At 45.3% G+C, this 15260-nt stretch overlaps 1 protein-coding gene across 1 annotated transcript in view; it reads right to left on the bottom strand.

Annotated features, from left to right (window-relative positions):
* The window catches only part of PAPPA (pappalysin 1), a 231247-nt gene that overhangs the window by 103748 nt on the left and 112239 nt on the right, over positions 1 to 15260 (bottom strand). The window contains exon 11 of the mRNA XM_067471886.1: positions 3891 to 4084. Coding sequence (XP_067327987.1) covers positions 3891 to 4084 — 194 coding nt within the window. The remainder of the gene's footprint in view (positions 1 to 3890; positions 4085 to 15260) is intronic.

Genomic DNA, 15260 nt, shown 5'->3' with positions numbered 1-15260 from the left:
ACTGTGTCTGGTTGTGATCCTCAGGTTGTGACGAGAAGCGACCAGAAGGAGACATGATGAGGACCATGTATCAAGATGAGAGGGGAAGTCATAGGGCATGTCTCATTAAGAGCCACATCCACTGTTTTAATGTGATGAGATGTGTTCCACACTGGGCATACGTACTCAGCAGCAGAGTAGCCAAACGTTAAGGACAGATGTCTTCACAGTGTCTGGTTGTGATCCCCAGGTTGTGACGAGAAGCGACCAGAAGGAGACATGATGAGGACCATGTATCAAGATGAGAGGGGAAGTCATAGGGCATGTCTCATTAAGAGCCACATCCACTGTTTTAATGTGATGAGATGTGTTCCACACTGGGCCTACGTACTCAGCAGCAGAGTAGCCAAACGTAAGGGCAGATGTCTTCACTGTGTCTGGTTGTGATCCCCAGGTTGTGACGAGAAGCGACCAGAAGGAGACATGATGAGGACCATGTATCAAGATGAGAGGGGAAGTCATAGGGCATGTCTCATTAAGAGCCACATCCACTGTTTTAATGTGATGAGATATGTTCCACACTGGGCATGCGTACTCAGCAGCAGAGTAACCAAACGTAAGGGCAGATGTCTTCACTGTGTCTGGTTGTGATCCTCAGGTTGTGACGAGAAGCGACCAGAAGGAGACATGATGAGGACCATGTATCAAGATGAGAGGGGAAGTCATAGGGCATGTCTCATTAAGAGCCACATCCACTGTTTTAATGTGATGAGATGTGTTCCACACTGAGCATACGTACTCAGCAGCAGAGTAGCCAAACGTTAAGGACAGATGTCTTCACAGTGTCTGGTTGTGATCCCCAGGTTGTGACGAGAAGCAACCAGAAGGAGACATGATGAGGACCATGTATCAAGATGAGAGGGGAAGTCATAGGGCATGTCTCATTAAGAGCCACATCCACTGTTTTAATGTGATGAGATATGTTCCACACTGGGCCTACGTACTCAGCAGCAGAGTAGCCAAACGTAAGGGCAGATGTCTTCACTGTGTCTGGTTGTGATCCCCAGGTTGTGACGAGAAGCGACCAGAAGGAGACATGATGAGGACCATGTATCAAGATGAGAGGGGAAGTCATAGGGCATGTCTCATTAAGAGCCACATCCACTGTTTTAATGTGATGAGATATGTTCCACACTGGGCATGCGTACTCAGCAGCAGAGTAACCAAACGTAAGGGCAGATGTCTTCACTGTGTCTGGTTGTGATCCTCAGGTTGTGACGAGAAGCGACCAGAAGGAGACATGATGAGGACCATGTATCAAGATGAGAGGGGAAGTCATAGGGCATGTCTCATTAAGAGCCACATCCACTGTTTTAATGTGATGAGATGTGTTCCACACTGGGCATACGTACTCAGCAGCAGAGTAGCCAAACGTAAGGGCAGATGTCTTCACTGTGTCTGGTTGTGATCCCCAGGTTGTGACAAGAAGCAACCAGAAGGAGACATGATGAGGACCATGTATCAAGATGAGAGGGGAAGTCATAGGGCATGTCTCATTAAGAGCCACATCCACTGTTTTAATGTGATGAGATATGTTCCACACTGGGCATGCGTACTCAGCAGCAGAGTAACCAAACGTAAAAGCAGATGTCTTCACTGTGTCTGATTGTGATCCCAGGTTGTAACGAGAAGAACTGTAATTTTGCTACTGTTATGAATCGTAATAAATATCCAATAAATAAATATCCAGTAAATATCCAATACGCATATTATTTATTCATTCGCTGGACCAAATTTGGCACAAATAGCCAATAAACCCAAATTTGAATACTGTTGGGGTTGCCGGGGAGTAGGTGATTTTGTCATTTGGGAATTGTAGTTGCTGGGAATTAGAGTTCACCTACAATCAAAGAGCATTGTGAACTCCACCAATGATAGAATTGGTCCAAACTTGGCATACAGAACTCCCATGACCACCATGGTGAGCATTGAGTTTGGGAGTTGTAGTTCACCTACATCCAGACAGCACTGTGAACTCCAACAATGATGGATCTGGACCAAACTTGGCAATAATACTCAATATGCCCAAATGTGAACACTGGTGGAGTTTAGGGAAAATAGACCTTGACATTTGGGAGTTGTAGTTGCTGGGATGCATAGTTCACCTACAATCAAAGAGCATTCTGAACCCCACCGAGAATAGAATTAGGCCAAACTTCCCATACAGAACCCCCACAATCAACAGAAAGTACTGTGTTTTCTAATTGTCTTTGGCGACCCCTCTGACACCCTCTCATGACCCCCTTAGGGGTCCCGACCCCCAGGTTGAGAAACGCTGCTGTACAGAATTCACACCGAATTTTCTGTGCAGAAAAAGACAATCCATTGCGAGCAGAATATGTTCCAATCCAGGAATCAATCATGCATGAATCAAGCCTCGTGAAGGCGGATCTGGCCGGGGTGGTCCATGCCTTAGTCACCTTTAGATTGGACTACTGTAATGCACTCTACGTGGGGCTGCCCTTGAAAACGGCCCGAAATTCCAGTTAGTTCAGCGAGCGGTGGCCAGACTGTTAACTGGTGCTACTTACAGAGAGAGGTCAACCCTCCTGTTTAAGGAGCTCCATTGGCTGCCATTCATTTTCCAGGCCCAATTCAAGGTGCAGGTGCTTAATGGTTTCTGTATAGCATACTGTTCCTATATTGAAGTTTAACTGTACTCACTGCTTCTGATGCAAACAGATGGCTTCTACTCTCTCTAAGGGTCTAATGCAGGGTCTCAACCTACCTAATGTCGTGACCCCTTATTACAGTTCCTTATGTTGTAACCATAACATTATTTTTGTTGCTACCCCATAACTGTAATTTTGCTACTGTTATGAATCGCAATGTAAATATCTGATATGCAGGATGGATTTTCATTCACTGGACCAAATTTGGCACAAATACCCGATACTCCCAAATTTGAATACTGGTGGGGTTGGAGGAGATTAATGTTGTCATTTGGGAGTTGTAGTTCCTGGGGTTTATAGTTCGCCTACAATCAGAGAGCTTTCTGAACAGCAACAATGGAATTGAATCAGACCTGGCCACACAGAAATCCCATGACCAACAGAAAATGCTAGAACGGCTTGGTGGGCATTGACCTTGAGTTTAGGAGCTATAGTTCACCTAAATCCAGAGAGCACTGTGGACTCAAACAATGATCAATCTGGACCAAACTTGGCACGGACACTCAATATGTCCAAATGTGGACTCTGGTGGAGTTTGGGGGAAATAGACCTTGACATTTGGGAGTTGTAGTTGCTGGGATTTATAGTTCACCTACAATCAAAGAGCATTCTGAAGCCCACCAACGACAGAATTAGGTCAAACTTCCCACACAGAACCCCCAGGACCAACAAAAAATACTGGTTTTTGATGGTCTTTGATGACCCCTCTGACACCCCCTTGCGACCCCTCCCGGGGTCCCGACCCCCAGGTTGGGAAACACTGGTCTAATGGCTTCTGTCTCCACCGAAGTTGAAAGCAAACACTGATCTAAAATTGAGTTCTCAGTTCTGAAGATATCCAGACTTATCAGATGGTCTGCAGCATCTCCCATAACAGAGGTTAGGTAAAATTTCAAAACAATATGCACATTGTTGTTGTTCATTCGTTCAGTCGTCTCCGACTGTTCGTGACCTCATGGACCAGCCCACGCCAGAGCTCCCTGTCGGCCGTCACCACCCCCAGCTCCTTCAAGGTCAGTCCAGTCACTTCAATGCACATACAATATAGCAATTATATACATAACCAGCGGAGGCTTGAGAAGGTTGTTATTTCCAACACTTTCCTCTTACAAACCTGTTCTGATGTTATTAGACCATGTAAGAAAGCTGAATTCTAGCACAGTGCAGACTGGTCCTTACCTGATTGGCTGCTGGCTGGCCTATCACCACCAATCCTGGGCAGCGTTCATCATGATGTGAGACTGAAACATTTGAAGCCCACTGATCCAGGAAGCCTTTGGGTGTGTAGACTCCGCAGTCCATGATGCTGGTGGTTTCCTCGAATTCTTCACATACCCCATCGCCATCATGGAAGTAGCACCTACTTGGTTCATCTGCAAGAAGGACAGAGAGTAACAGGTAGTTGAGATGTTTTCCCCTCAAATAAACCACATCATGATAATGTGCACTTCAACTTCATCAAGGGAAAGGAAGACACCCCTGGAAAAGTCACAATGTTGCAAATTACCACAATAACACTTGACTATTATGAATAACTTTTCAATAACTTTAAAGCATAGGTTCTTTTTATTGTGATTTTCCAAGATGAGGAAGGGTATCAGACTTTAGAGATACACGCATACAGATTCTATATAACTACAATGAATCCACAAACAACCTACAGTTGCATTGGCTAACAAACAAGGGGAATTACATTTTTTACTCAGCATTCACATTACACATACACATTCATTCATCTCCATTCAGTGGGTGCTAGAAACAATATCATATGAAAGTTTACTGGCACAACCTGGGGATCACAACCAGACACAGTGAAGACATCTGCCCTTGCGCTATGCTACTCTGCTGCTGAGTATGCATGCCCGGTGTGGAACACATCTCACCACGCTAAAACAGTGGATGTGGCTCTTAATGAGACATGCCGCATTATCACAGGGTGTCTCCGCCCTACACCACTGGAGAAATTACACTGCTTAGCCGGCATTGCACCACCTGACATCTGCCAGGAAGTAGCAGCCAATAGTGAAAGGACCAAGGCAGAGACATCTCCAGCTCATCCCTTGTTTGGGTATCAGCCAGCACATCAACGACTTAAATCTAGAAATAGTTTTCTAAGATCTACAGAGACACTCACTGGAACACCTCAGCAAGCGAGAGACCAAAAGTGGCAGCTCAAACCCAGAACCTCAACCAATGGCTGATACCCAATGAAAGATTCCACCCTGGGCACACAGAAAACTGGGTGACTTGGAAGGCGCTGAATAGACTGAATAGACTGCGCTCTGTCACCACGAGATGCAGAGCCAACCTTCAGAAATTGGGCTACAAAGTGAAATCCACAACATGCGAGTGTGGAGAAGAGCAAACCACTGACCCCCTGCTGCAATGCAACCTGAGCCCAGCCACATGCACAAGGGAGGACCTTCTTGCAGCAACACCAGAAGCACTCCAAGTGGCCAGATACTGATCAAAGGACATTTAATCAACTACCAAACTCACAAATTTTTTCTGTTTGTTTGCTTTGTTCTGTTAGAAATGTAATATAATTGACTGGTGTTCCTGACACGACAAATAAAATTCCCAGAATAAGGAAACTCCCAGCAATATGTCCTCTAAATGCACTTTACTATGGATCTAGGAATGTCTGCATGCCCATCCCACCCTGAAAACTCTATCCTAGTTCATATTTCATCTATTCATGCTCAGCATTATCTTTAAATTTTAATTATTCCATAACCAGGGGGCAATCACTGAGAAGGCCCTGTCTATGGCCCAGCCATAGGTTTTAAATATTGTTGTGTTACTGTGAATGTTTATTGCTTATTTTTGTTATGAGTTTTATTTTATTGTTTTGTATTATTTGTTGTTATTGCTTTTATTATTGATGTATTTTGGGCTCGGCCTCATGTAAGCCGCACCGAGTCCCTTATGAGATGGAAGCAAAGTATAAATAAAGTATTATTATTATTATTATTATTATTATTATTATTATTTCCTCGGCTTATACTCGGGTCAATACGTTTTCCCAATTTTTTGAGGTAAAATTAGGTTCTCGGCTTATATTCGGGTTGGCTTATATTTGAGTATACACGGTAAATAAATAAACATTATAGGAAGAACTTCCTAACTGTGAGAGCTGTTCAGCAGTGGAACTCTCTGCTTCGGAGTGTAGTGGGGGCTCCTTCTTTGGAGGCTTTTAAACAGAGGCTGGATGGCCATCTCTTGGGAGTGCTTTGAATGCAATTTTCCTGCTTCTTGACAAGGGTTTGGACTGGATGGGCCATGAGGTCTCTTCCAACTCTTTGATTCTATGATTAGAGAGCTGGGCTAAAACCTTGACATTTGGGAGTTGTAGTTGCTGGGATTTATAGTTCACCTACAACCAGAGACCATTGTGGACTCAAACAATGATGGAACTGGACCAAATTTGGCACAAATCCTCAATAGGCCGAAATGTGAACACTGATGGAGTTTGGGGAAAATAGACCTTGGCATTTGGAAATCGTAGTTGCTGGGATTTATAGTTCACCTACAACCAGAGAGCACTGTGGACTCAAACAATGATGGAACTGGACCAAACTTGGCACAAATCCTCAATAGGCCGAAATGTGAACACTGATGGAGTTTGGGGAAAATAGACCTTGGCATTTGGAAATCGTAGTTGCTGGGATTTATAGTTCACCTACAACCAGAGAGCACTGTGGACTCAAACAATGATGGAACTGGACCAAACTTGGCACAAATCCTCAATAGGCCGAAATATGAACACTGATGGAGTTTGGGGAAAATAGACCTTGGCATTTGGAAATCGTAGTTGCTGGGATTTATAGTTCACCTACAACCAGAGAGCACTGTGGACTCAAACAATGATGGAACTGGACCAAACTTGGCACAAATCCTCAATAGGCCGAAATGTGAACACTGATGGAGTTTGGGGAAAATAGACCTTGGCATTTGGAAATCGTAGTTGCTGGGATTTATAGTTCACCTACAACCAGAGAGCACTGTGGACTCAAACAGTGATGGAACTGGACCAAACTTGGCACAAATCCTCAATAGGCCGAAATATGAACACTGATGGAGTTTGGGGAAAATAGACCTTGGCATTTGGAAATCGTAGTTGCTGGGATTTATAGTTCACCTACAACCAGAGAGAACTGTGGACTCAAACAATGATGGAACTGGATCAAACTTGGCACAAATCCTCAATAGGCCGAAATGTGAACACTGATGGAGTTTGGGGAAAATAGACCTTGGCATTTGGAAATCGTAGTTGCTGGGATTTATAGTTCACCTACAACCAGAGAGCACTGTGGACTCAAACAATGATGGAACAATGATGCATCTATTTCTATATCTAGGGCACACACACACACATATACACACAGACTTGAGCCAGCGTAAAAATAAGTCAGGAAATAAAAATAAATGCACACAGAGAGAGAGAGAGATCCAAAACACCCTCTGTGTAGGGAGAAGGAAAATAACAATGAAGCGAATTAAGTGTTGGCAGCGTTTGGCTGAACTGAGTGGCTCCTTGCCAGCCTCGAGGGGAGACTCCCGGGCCCCAGCCCTGTTCTCTATTTTGTTCTTAAATGACACTTGCGAAACACAATGTTTAGCAAGGACAAGTGCTTCCAAACAAACCGTCCCCGAGACCCAGGGAGGCCTCTGTTTACCCACACACGGTCCATATGGTGTGGGCAGAAGCAGAGGAAACCGGGAAGGGGGAGAAGCGGGAAGGCTCCAAATGAAGAAACATCCTTTGCATCCGTCAAAGAGACGCTAAGCTGAGCGGGAGGGATGCAAAGTCAGAGGGAAACCGAGTTACTCTCCATGGGAGAGAGGGTCGAGCAACATATTCCAGTAACTACATGCAGGACCTTTGCAACAATAATGCAAGGCTCCAAATGGGACTGACAGTAGAGTTTCGCTTATCCAACATAAACAAGCCGACAGAACATTGGATAAGCGAAAATGGCTATGGTGGTCCACGCTCTCGTTACATCCAGGATAGACTACTGCAACGCGCTCTACATGGGGTTGCCTTTGGAGACTATTCGAAAGCTTCAGATAGTCCAATGAGAGGCAGCCAAGTTAATAATTGGGGCAGCATTCCGGGAGCACACAACTGCCATGTTACGTCAGCTATGTTTATCCAACATAAACAAGCTGAGAGAACATTGGATAAGCAAAAATGGCTATGGTGGTCCACGCTCTCGTTACATCCAGGATAGACTACTGCAACACACTCTACATGGGGTTGCCTTTGGAGACTATTCGGAAGCTTCTGATCGTCCAACGAGAGGCAGCCAAGTTAATAACTGGGGCAGCATACAGCGCTCTACTTGGGGTTGCCTTTGAAGACTGTTTGGAAGCTTCAAATAGTCCAATGAGATGCAGCCAAGTTAATAACTGGGGTGGCATACCGGGAGCACACAACTGCCATGTTACGTCAGCTCCGCTAGCTGCATGTTTGCTACCGGGCACAATTCAAAGTGCTGGCTTTGGCCTGTAAAGCCCTAAACAGCCCCGGCTCAGTTTACCTGTCCGAACGCATCTCCCTTTGCGAACCACTGCGGAAACTACGCTCTTCTAGGGAGGCCCTGCTCTCGGATCCACTACCATCACAGGCACGTTTGGTGGGGATGAGGGAGCACACACAGCTCCCATGTTATGTCACCTCCGCTAGCTGCCTGTTTGCTACCAGGCACAAATCAAAGTGCTGGCTTTGGCCTGTAAAACCCTAAACAGCCCCGGCTCAGTTTACCTGTCCGAACACATCTCCCTTTGCGAACCACCGCGGAAACTACGCTCTTCTAGGGAGGCCCTGCTCTCGGTCCCGCCACCATCACAGGCACGTTTGGCGGGGATGAGAGACAGGGCCTTCTCAGTGATTGCCCCCTGGTTATGGAACTCCCTTCCTGGCAATATTAGATCAGCCCCCTCCCTCCTGTTCTTCAGAAGGATGGTGAAGACCTGGAAACTACGATCTTCTGGGGAGGTCCTGCTCTCGGTCCTGCCACCATCACAGGCGCTTTTGGAGGGGACGAGAGACAAAGCCTTCTCAGTGATTGCCCCCCGGTTACGGAACTCCCTTCCTGGCAATATTAGATCAGCCCTCTTCCTCCTGTCCTTCAGAAGGATGGTGAAGACCTGGCTTCTTTGGAAACTACAATCTTCTGGGGAGGCCCTGCTCTTGGTCCCGCCACTATCACAGGCACGTTTGGTGGGGATGAGGGAGCACACACAGCTCCCATGTTACGTCACCTCTGCTAGCTGCTTGTTTGCTACCGGGCACAAATCAAAGTGCTGGCTTTAGCCTGTAAAGCCCTAAACAGCCCTGGTTCACTTCACCTGTCCAAACGCATCTCCCTTTGTGACCCACTGTGGAAACTATGCTCTTCTAGGGAGGCCCTGCTCTCGGTCCCGCCACCATCACAGGTGCATTTGGCGGGGACGAGAGACAGGACCTTCTCAGTGATTGCCCCCCAGTTATGGAACTCCCTTCCTGGCAATATTAGATCAGCCCCCTCCCTCCCATTCCCCAACTAGAATAATAATAATAATAATAATAATAATAATAACAACAACAACAGCAACAACAACAACAACGATGATGATGTAGACTCTGCAAGGAAGTAGATGAAACAATAGATCACATCCTCAGCTGCTGCAAGAAGATCACGCAGACAGACTACAAGCAGAGAACTCATCTTGTTGTGTTTCAAATAAATAAATAATAATAATAGTAATAATAATAATAATAACAACAACAACAACAACAACAATAAATCACACAGTCCTAGACACTTAGGAAGTGTCCAATGTGTGATCCAATGCAACAGCCAGCAGTGTGTCTGCTGTGGACTTGTTGTGTTTCTAATAATAATAATAATAATAATAATAATAATAATAATAATAATATCACACAGTCCTAGACACTTGCAAAGTGTCCGATATGTGATCCAATACAACAGCAAGCAGAGTTTATGCTGTGGACTCATCTTGTTGTGCTAATAATAACAACAACAACAACAACAACAACAACAACAAAACTTTATTTATATTCTGCTTAGTTTCCTGTTGAATTGAACAGGACTCTAAATGTTACTGCAATTGATTCTGTGGAAAGCACACTTGGCTTCCCTAGCCGTCTCTCCTTCATTGATGTATTTTGAAGCTGCTGCTGTGTAACTTCAAGTTATTTGTGACTAATAGTGAACTTAAGGGGAAACTATCATAGGGTTTTGTTCAGGGGAATTTTGCCTTCGGCGTTCTTTGGACTGAGACTGTAACTTGCACAAGCCGCGATCTGGGCTTCCCTGAGTGAGCCACGATTCAAACCCTAGTCTTTACAGTCATAGTAAAAAAAAACTTGCTTTTTTCCCTCACTCTCCTTAATTTACACTACTACACCACCACTATGGCTAAAGGCCTCGTGACTCATCCACAATATTCTCCTGCAAGTCTTGGACTCATTTTCAAAGCACCGAAAAGCTGGCATGAACAACAGGAATTTTAGTTCATCCCAGTATTATTCATCCCTTTAAGCAAAACACCATAAACATAGACAAACACAATATTAGGGAGAACAGTAGCTTAGGGTTGCATTCTCTTGTTAGTCACAGCTAGACTAGACCAACTGGGTCAATGGAACATACCTCAATGTGCTATTGTGTCCCATTTCTTACCACCACATTAAGTCACAATAGCATGTTGTCGCACCAGGCTAATACGTTCCATACACTGCATTAATGATATGTGTCGTAGATCAGACCGATGGTTTAACTAATGATTTTGAGAGGATTGTGGGCTTTCCTGTAGCACAAAGTGATGGGCTCTCAAGTCTGGGAAATTCAAGTCTGGCAAATAATGTTTCTCTTCGAGAAAACTGGCTTGGAAAGTGCAGGGGCTCAAAGCCAGTCCGAGGAGTCAGAAGTAGCAACAGCAGATAAGGAATCGAGTGAAAAGCTGAGTGATAAGGAGGGTTCCCAGGAGAAACCACCTGTAGCTATGGAGATCAACAAAGGTCTTCGTTTACAAATCACCACCAAAAATAGATTACACTGGTCTGAGAGATTATGTGGGAAGGTTGTGGAGAAAATTCACAGGATACATAATGCTTCCATTAAACAACAAGTTGTTCACCTTAAGGGCAGTTCAGGCAACACTGTGTTAAAGTGAGGCTAAGTCTGAGTTCTCCTATTCTTGGTTATGGATTTAAATATCTCCTGTTAATGTACTCCTGTTCAAGTGTTTACTAGCTATACCTTCTTGCTTGTAGATTTATGCTGTGCCTGTGATTTCTGGCTATTCCTGAACTTTGTCACCTTTGGAACTTTATTAGGCATTTGGATTACTGTTTGGTTATTACCAGTTGCTAAACCTTTTTGGAGCATATATCTTCTTCCTGTTTTTTGTATGTTTTTCTGTGTTTTACAATAAACTGTTTGCTTATATTCCTGAACTGGTGCGGTGGTCACAGGTGTTTCCAGGCCAGGAGTATAACAATATGGCTATGATTCCAAATTATGGTGACTCTAAGGCAGTGGTTCTTAACCTGTGGGCCACGGACCACCAGTGGGTTGCAAGGATGAAAATCTGGTCCGCGAGCCTCCTTTCTCTTTATTTATTTTATTTTATTTCTGCTCCTTTCATGCTGCCTGCCACTCCTTCCCTGATGCTCACCATGGAATATGTTCTGTCAGAAATTAGAGCTGATGTGGTCTATCCAATGCAATTTTCTGGATCAGCGCCCCAAACCGAATCTAAAGTTGACCAAAAACTGATTTGGAACCCTTTTGGTACTAATGTTGGAGAGTGGTCCCTGATCAAAGTGGTCCCTGGTCAAAGTGATTTTTTGGTCAAAGTGGTCCTTGGTCAAAGTGGTCCCTGGTCAAAGTGGTTGCTGGTCAAGTGGTTCCTGGTCAAGTGGTCCCTGGTCAAGTGGTCCCTGGTCAAAGTGGTCCCTGGTCAAAGTGGTCCCTGAATCAAGTGGTCCCTGGTCAAGTGGCCCCTGGTCAATTGGTCCCTGGTCAAGTGGTCCCTGGTCAAAGTGATCCCCGGTCAAGTGGTCTCTGGTAAAGTGGTCCCTGGTCAAAGTGGTCCCTGTTCAAGTGGTCCCTGGTCAAGTGGTCCCTGGTCAAAGTGGTCCCTGGTCAAGTGGTCCCTGGTCAAGTGGTCTCTCATCAAGTGGTCCCTGGTCAAGTGGTCCCTGGTCAAGTGTTCCCTGGTCAAAGTGGTCCCTGGTCAAGTGGTCCCTGGTCAAAGTGGTCCCTGATCAAATGATCTCTGGTCAAAGTGGTCCCTGGTCAAAGTGGTCCCTGATCAAGTTGTCCCTGATCAAGTGGTCCCTGGTCATAGTGATCCCCGGTCAAGTGGTCTCTGGTAAAGTGGTCCCTGTTCAAGTGGTCCCTGGTCAAGTGGTCCCTGATCAAGTGATCCCTGGTCAAGTGGTCCCTGGTCAAAGTGGTCCCTGATCAAGTTGTTCCTGATCAAGTGGTCCCTGGTCAAAGTGGTCCCTGGTCAAAGTGGTCCCTGGTCAAGTGGTCCCTGATCAAGTGGTCCCTGGTCAAGTGGTCCCTGGTCAAAGTGGTCCCTGATCAAGTTGTTCCTGATCAAGTGATCCCTGGTCAAGTGGTCCCTGGTCAAATGGTCCCTGATCAAGTTGTCCCTGGTCAAGTGGTCCCTGGTCAAGTGGTCCCTGGTCAAAGTGGTCCCTGGTCAAGTGGTCCCTGATCAAAAAAAGGTTGAATACCACTTCCCGAAGGCAAGGTTATCACAAAGTTTTCTGGGGCTAAGAGTGTGTGACTTGCCTGGTGGGCTTCCATGGCTGAGAGAGGAATCAAACCCTGGCCTCCAGAGTCGTAGTCCAATGCTCAAACCACGATACCGCATTGGATAGGGAAAAATAGCAGAGCTAATATTGCCGGCAGTTTGCTAAAATGATATGCTCTGTCATTCTGATACTAGGCCTGACGGTAGGCTTTGCCAGCTTCTTGGGATGTTTTTGGATGCTCAACATACATTCTGATGCCAGGTCTTAGGCTTTGGCAGTTCCCGAGGAGATACATTCAGACACTCCGTCTACATTCTGACATTAGACCTTGGTGACGTCCCGAGGCCATTAGCCCTAGCTCTAAATCATCCGTGTTCAATTAATAAAACAAGAGAAGTCAATTGGTCCCACAATCGAAGTAACCCCTAACGAACCAAACCACTGATGGCGGGGGTCAGAAAACATTATGGCTCCTTTGCTACGGAGACCTTTCCAGAAGGATTAAAAAAATTGCCCTCTCTCTCCCGTTGACGTTTCTCCTGAATGTACACAGTAAAATAACATTGCAAGAGCCAGGATAAATCAGATCATTACAATTCTATTACTTAATCCCTATCCCCCCCTCTCCTGCCCCCATCCTCCGCCCCCACAGAATCCAGTTCCAATTCCTTAATAGTGTGGTGTGGTTGGGAAAGAAGTTAACTTTGGCTTTGCAGTCTAATGATCACCTCCCTCCGGAGTTCGACTACAAGAGTACTCCTAATCCTTCTACCAAGAAAAGGTGAGGGACACAGAAGGGTAGATGAATGGGAGTTTTCGATCCCAGGGTATGCTTACACGGAAAATCAGAACGTTGCTGGGACTTGCCAATTAACCTAAAGAACTAGGATGGAAATGCAATTGTTAGGTTTGCATTTCCCATCTCCCGAGAGGGACAACAGAAGGGAAAAGTCACTTGTTTCATAAATCCATATGTGTTTAAGGTTTTCAAAGTCTTGCCAAAAAGATACTTACTTACTTAGACAATCCCTTGTTGTCCAAGTAAGATTGTCCTCCAAGTTTGGTGTCCTGGCGGTGGGTACGTAGGTGACTGTGGAGCCTTATTCTTGATCTGCATCTTCTCCCACATTGAGGACATTGGTTTCCATGCAGAAGGCGGTCCTGGTTAGGGTTGGCTTGATACACCTTCCTCTTGGCACGTTTCTCTCTTTCACCTTCCATTCATGCCTCTTCGAATTCTACATCACTGCTGGTCACAGCTGACCTTCAGCTGGAGTGCTCAAGGGCCAGTTTTCCGTTCTTGAGTTCGGAGGAGAGCAACTGCTTTGGGAGATGGTGATCGGACATTCGGACAACATAGCTTCCCAATTCTCATTGTCTATGCCAGAGTTTTTAAGGCTCGCTTTGAGCCCATCTTTAAATCTCTTTTCCTGTCCTCCAACGTTCCGTTTTCCGGTCTTGAGTTTGGAGGAGAGCAACTGCTATGGGAGACGGTGGTCGGGCATTTGGACAACATGGCTGGTCCAGTGGAGTTGATTGCTTCAACGCTGGTGGTCTTTGCTTCTTCCAGCACGCTGACATTTGTCCGCCTGTCTTCCCAAGATATTTGCACGATTTTTCGGAGGCAACACTGATGGAATTGTTCCAGCCGTTGCATGTGACGTCTGTAGACAGTCCATGTTTCACAGGCATATAGTAGAGTTGGGGGGTACAATAGCTTTATAAACAAGCACCTTGGTATCCCTACGGATGTCCTGGTCTTCAAGCACTCTGTGCTTCATTTGGAAAAATGCTTTACTCGCAGAGCTCAGGTGGTGTTGTATTTCCGTGTCAATATTGACTTTTGTGGAGAGGTGGCTGCCAAGGTAGTGGAAATGGTCAACATTTTCTAATGTTAGTAAAACATCCCAAGCACTCACCATTGACGGTCTCAAGATCTTGGAAAGATCTCAGTGTGACAGCACTGTCTTGAAAACTATGTGGACATCAATGTATTGTTAAAGGCTTTCATGGCTGGAATCACTGAGTTGTTGTAAGTTTTTCGGGCTATACGGCCATGTTCTGGAGGTATTCTCTCCTGATGTTTCACCTGCATCTATAGCAATCATCCTCAGAAGCTGTGAGGTCTGTTGGAAACTAGGATAATTGGGTTTATATATCCAGGGTGGGAGAAAGAACTCTTGTCTGTTGGAGCTCAGTGTGCCCGTCGTCAACACAGATATTTCTTGGCAATGTGGCATCTTCCAAATTCTGTGAACTCCAGCGCACATAAGCCACAGCCTAGCCAATGGTTGTGGAATACACTATGTAACATTATTTTTGTTCCACATTTTCCTCTAGTTCAGTGTTCCTCAACTTTCCTAATGCGGCAACCCCTTAATACAGTTCCTCATGTGTGGTGACCCCCACCATAAAATTATTTTTCTTGCAACTTCATAACTGTTATAGAACTCCAGTATGCTGATGATAACATAGTCTGTGCACATTCAGAAAAAGGCCTACAAGCTACATTTGCAAGAAACTTGGCCTCATTGAACATCGAGAGAAAACCACTCAAATACATTGAATCAAGCCAGCATGAATGGGAGGATATAGAGACCTCTATCATGTCGATGATAGGAGAGGGAAAATCTTCTGCACCTCTGATAGGATCATATATTTGGGATCAAATAGGATACATGAGCTGGTCCAATATGATGAGTTAATGCATACCTGTCTTGAAGGGTAGCTGCCATTCAAAGATCTCCAGGACAGCAGGAGATCTGTAT

This window comes from Anolis sagrei, chromosome 11 (genome assembly GCF_037176765.1).
Source record: "Anolis sagrei isolate rAnoSag1 chromosome 11, rAnoSag1.mat, whole genome shotgun sequence".
Lineage (NCBI taxonomy): Eukaryota > Metazoa > Chordata > Lepidosauria > Squamata > Dactyloidae > Anolis > Anolis sagrei.
Note: the sequence above shows the minus strand (reverse complement) of the source record. Positions and strands in the feature narration are given on the sequence as shown.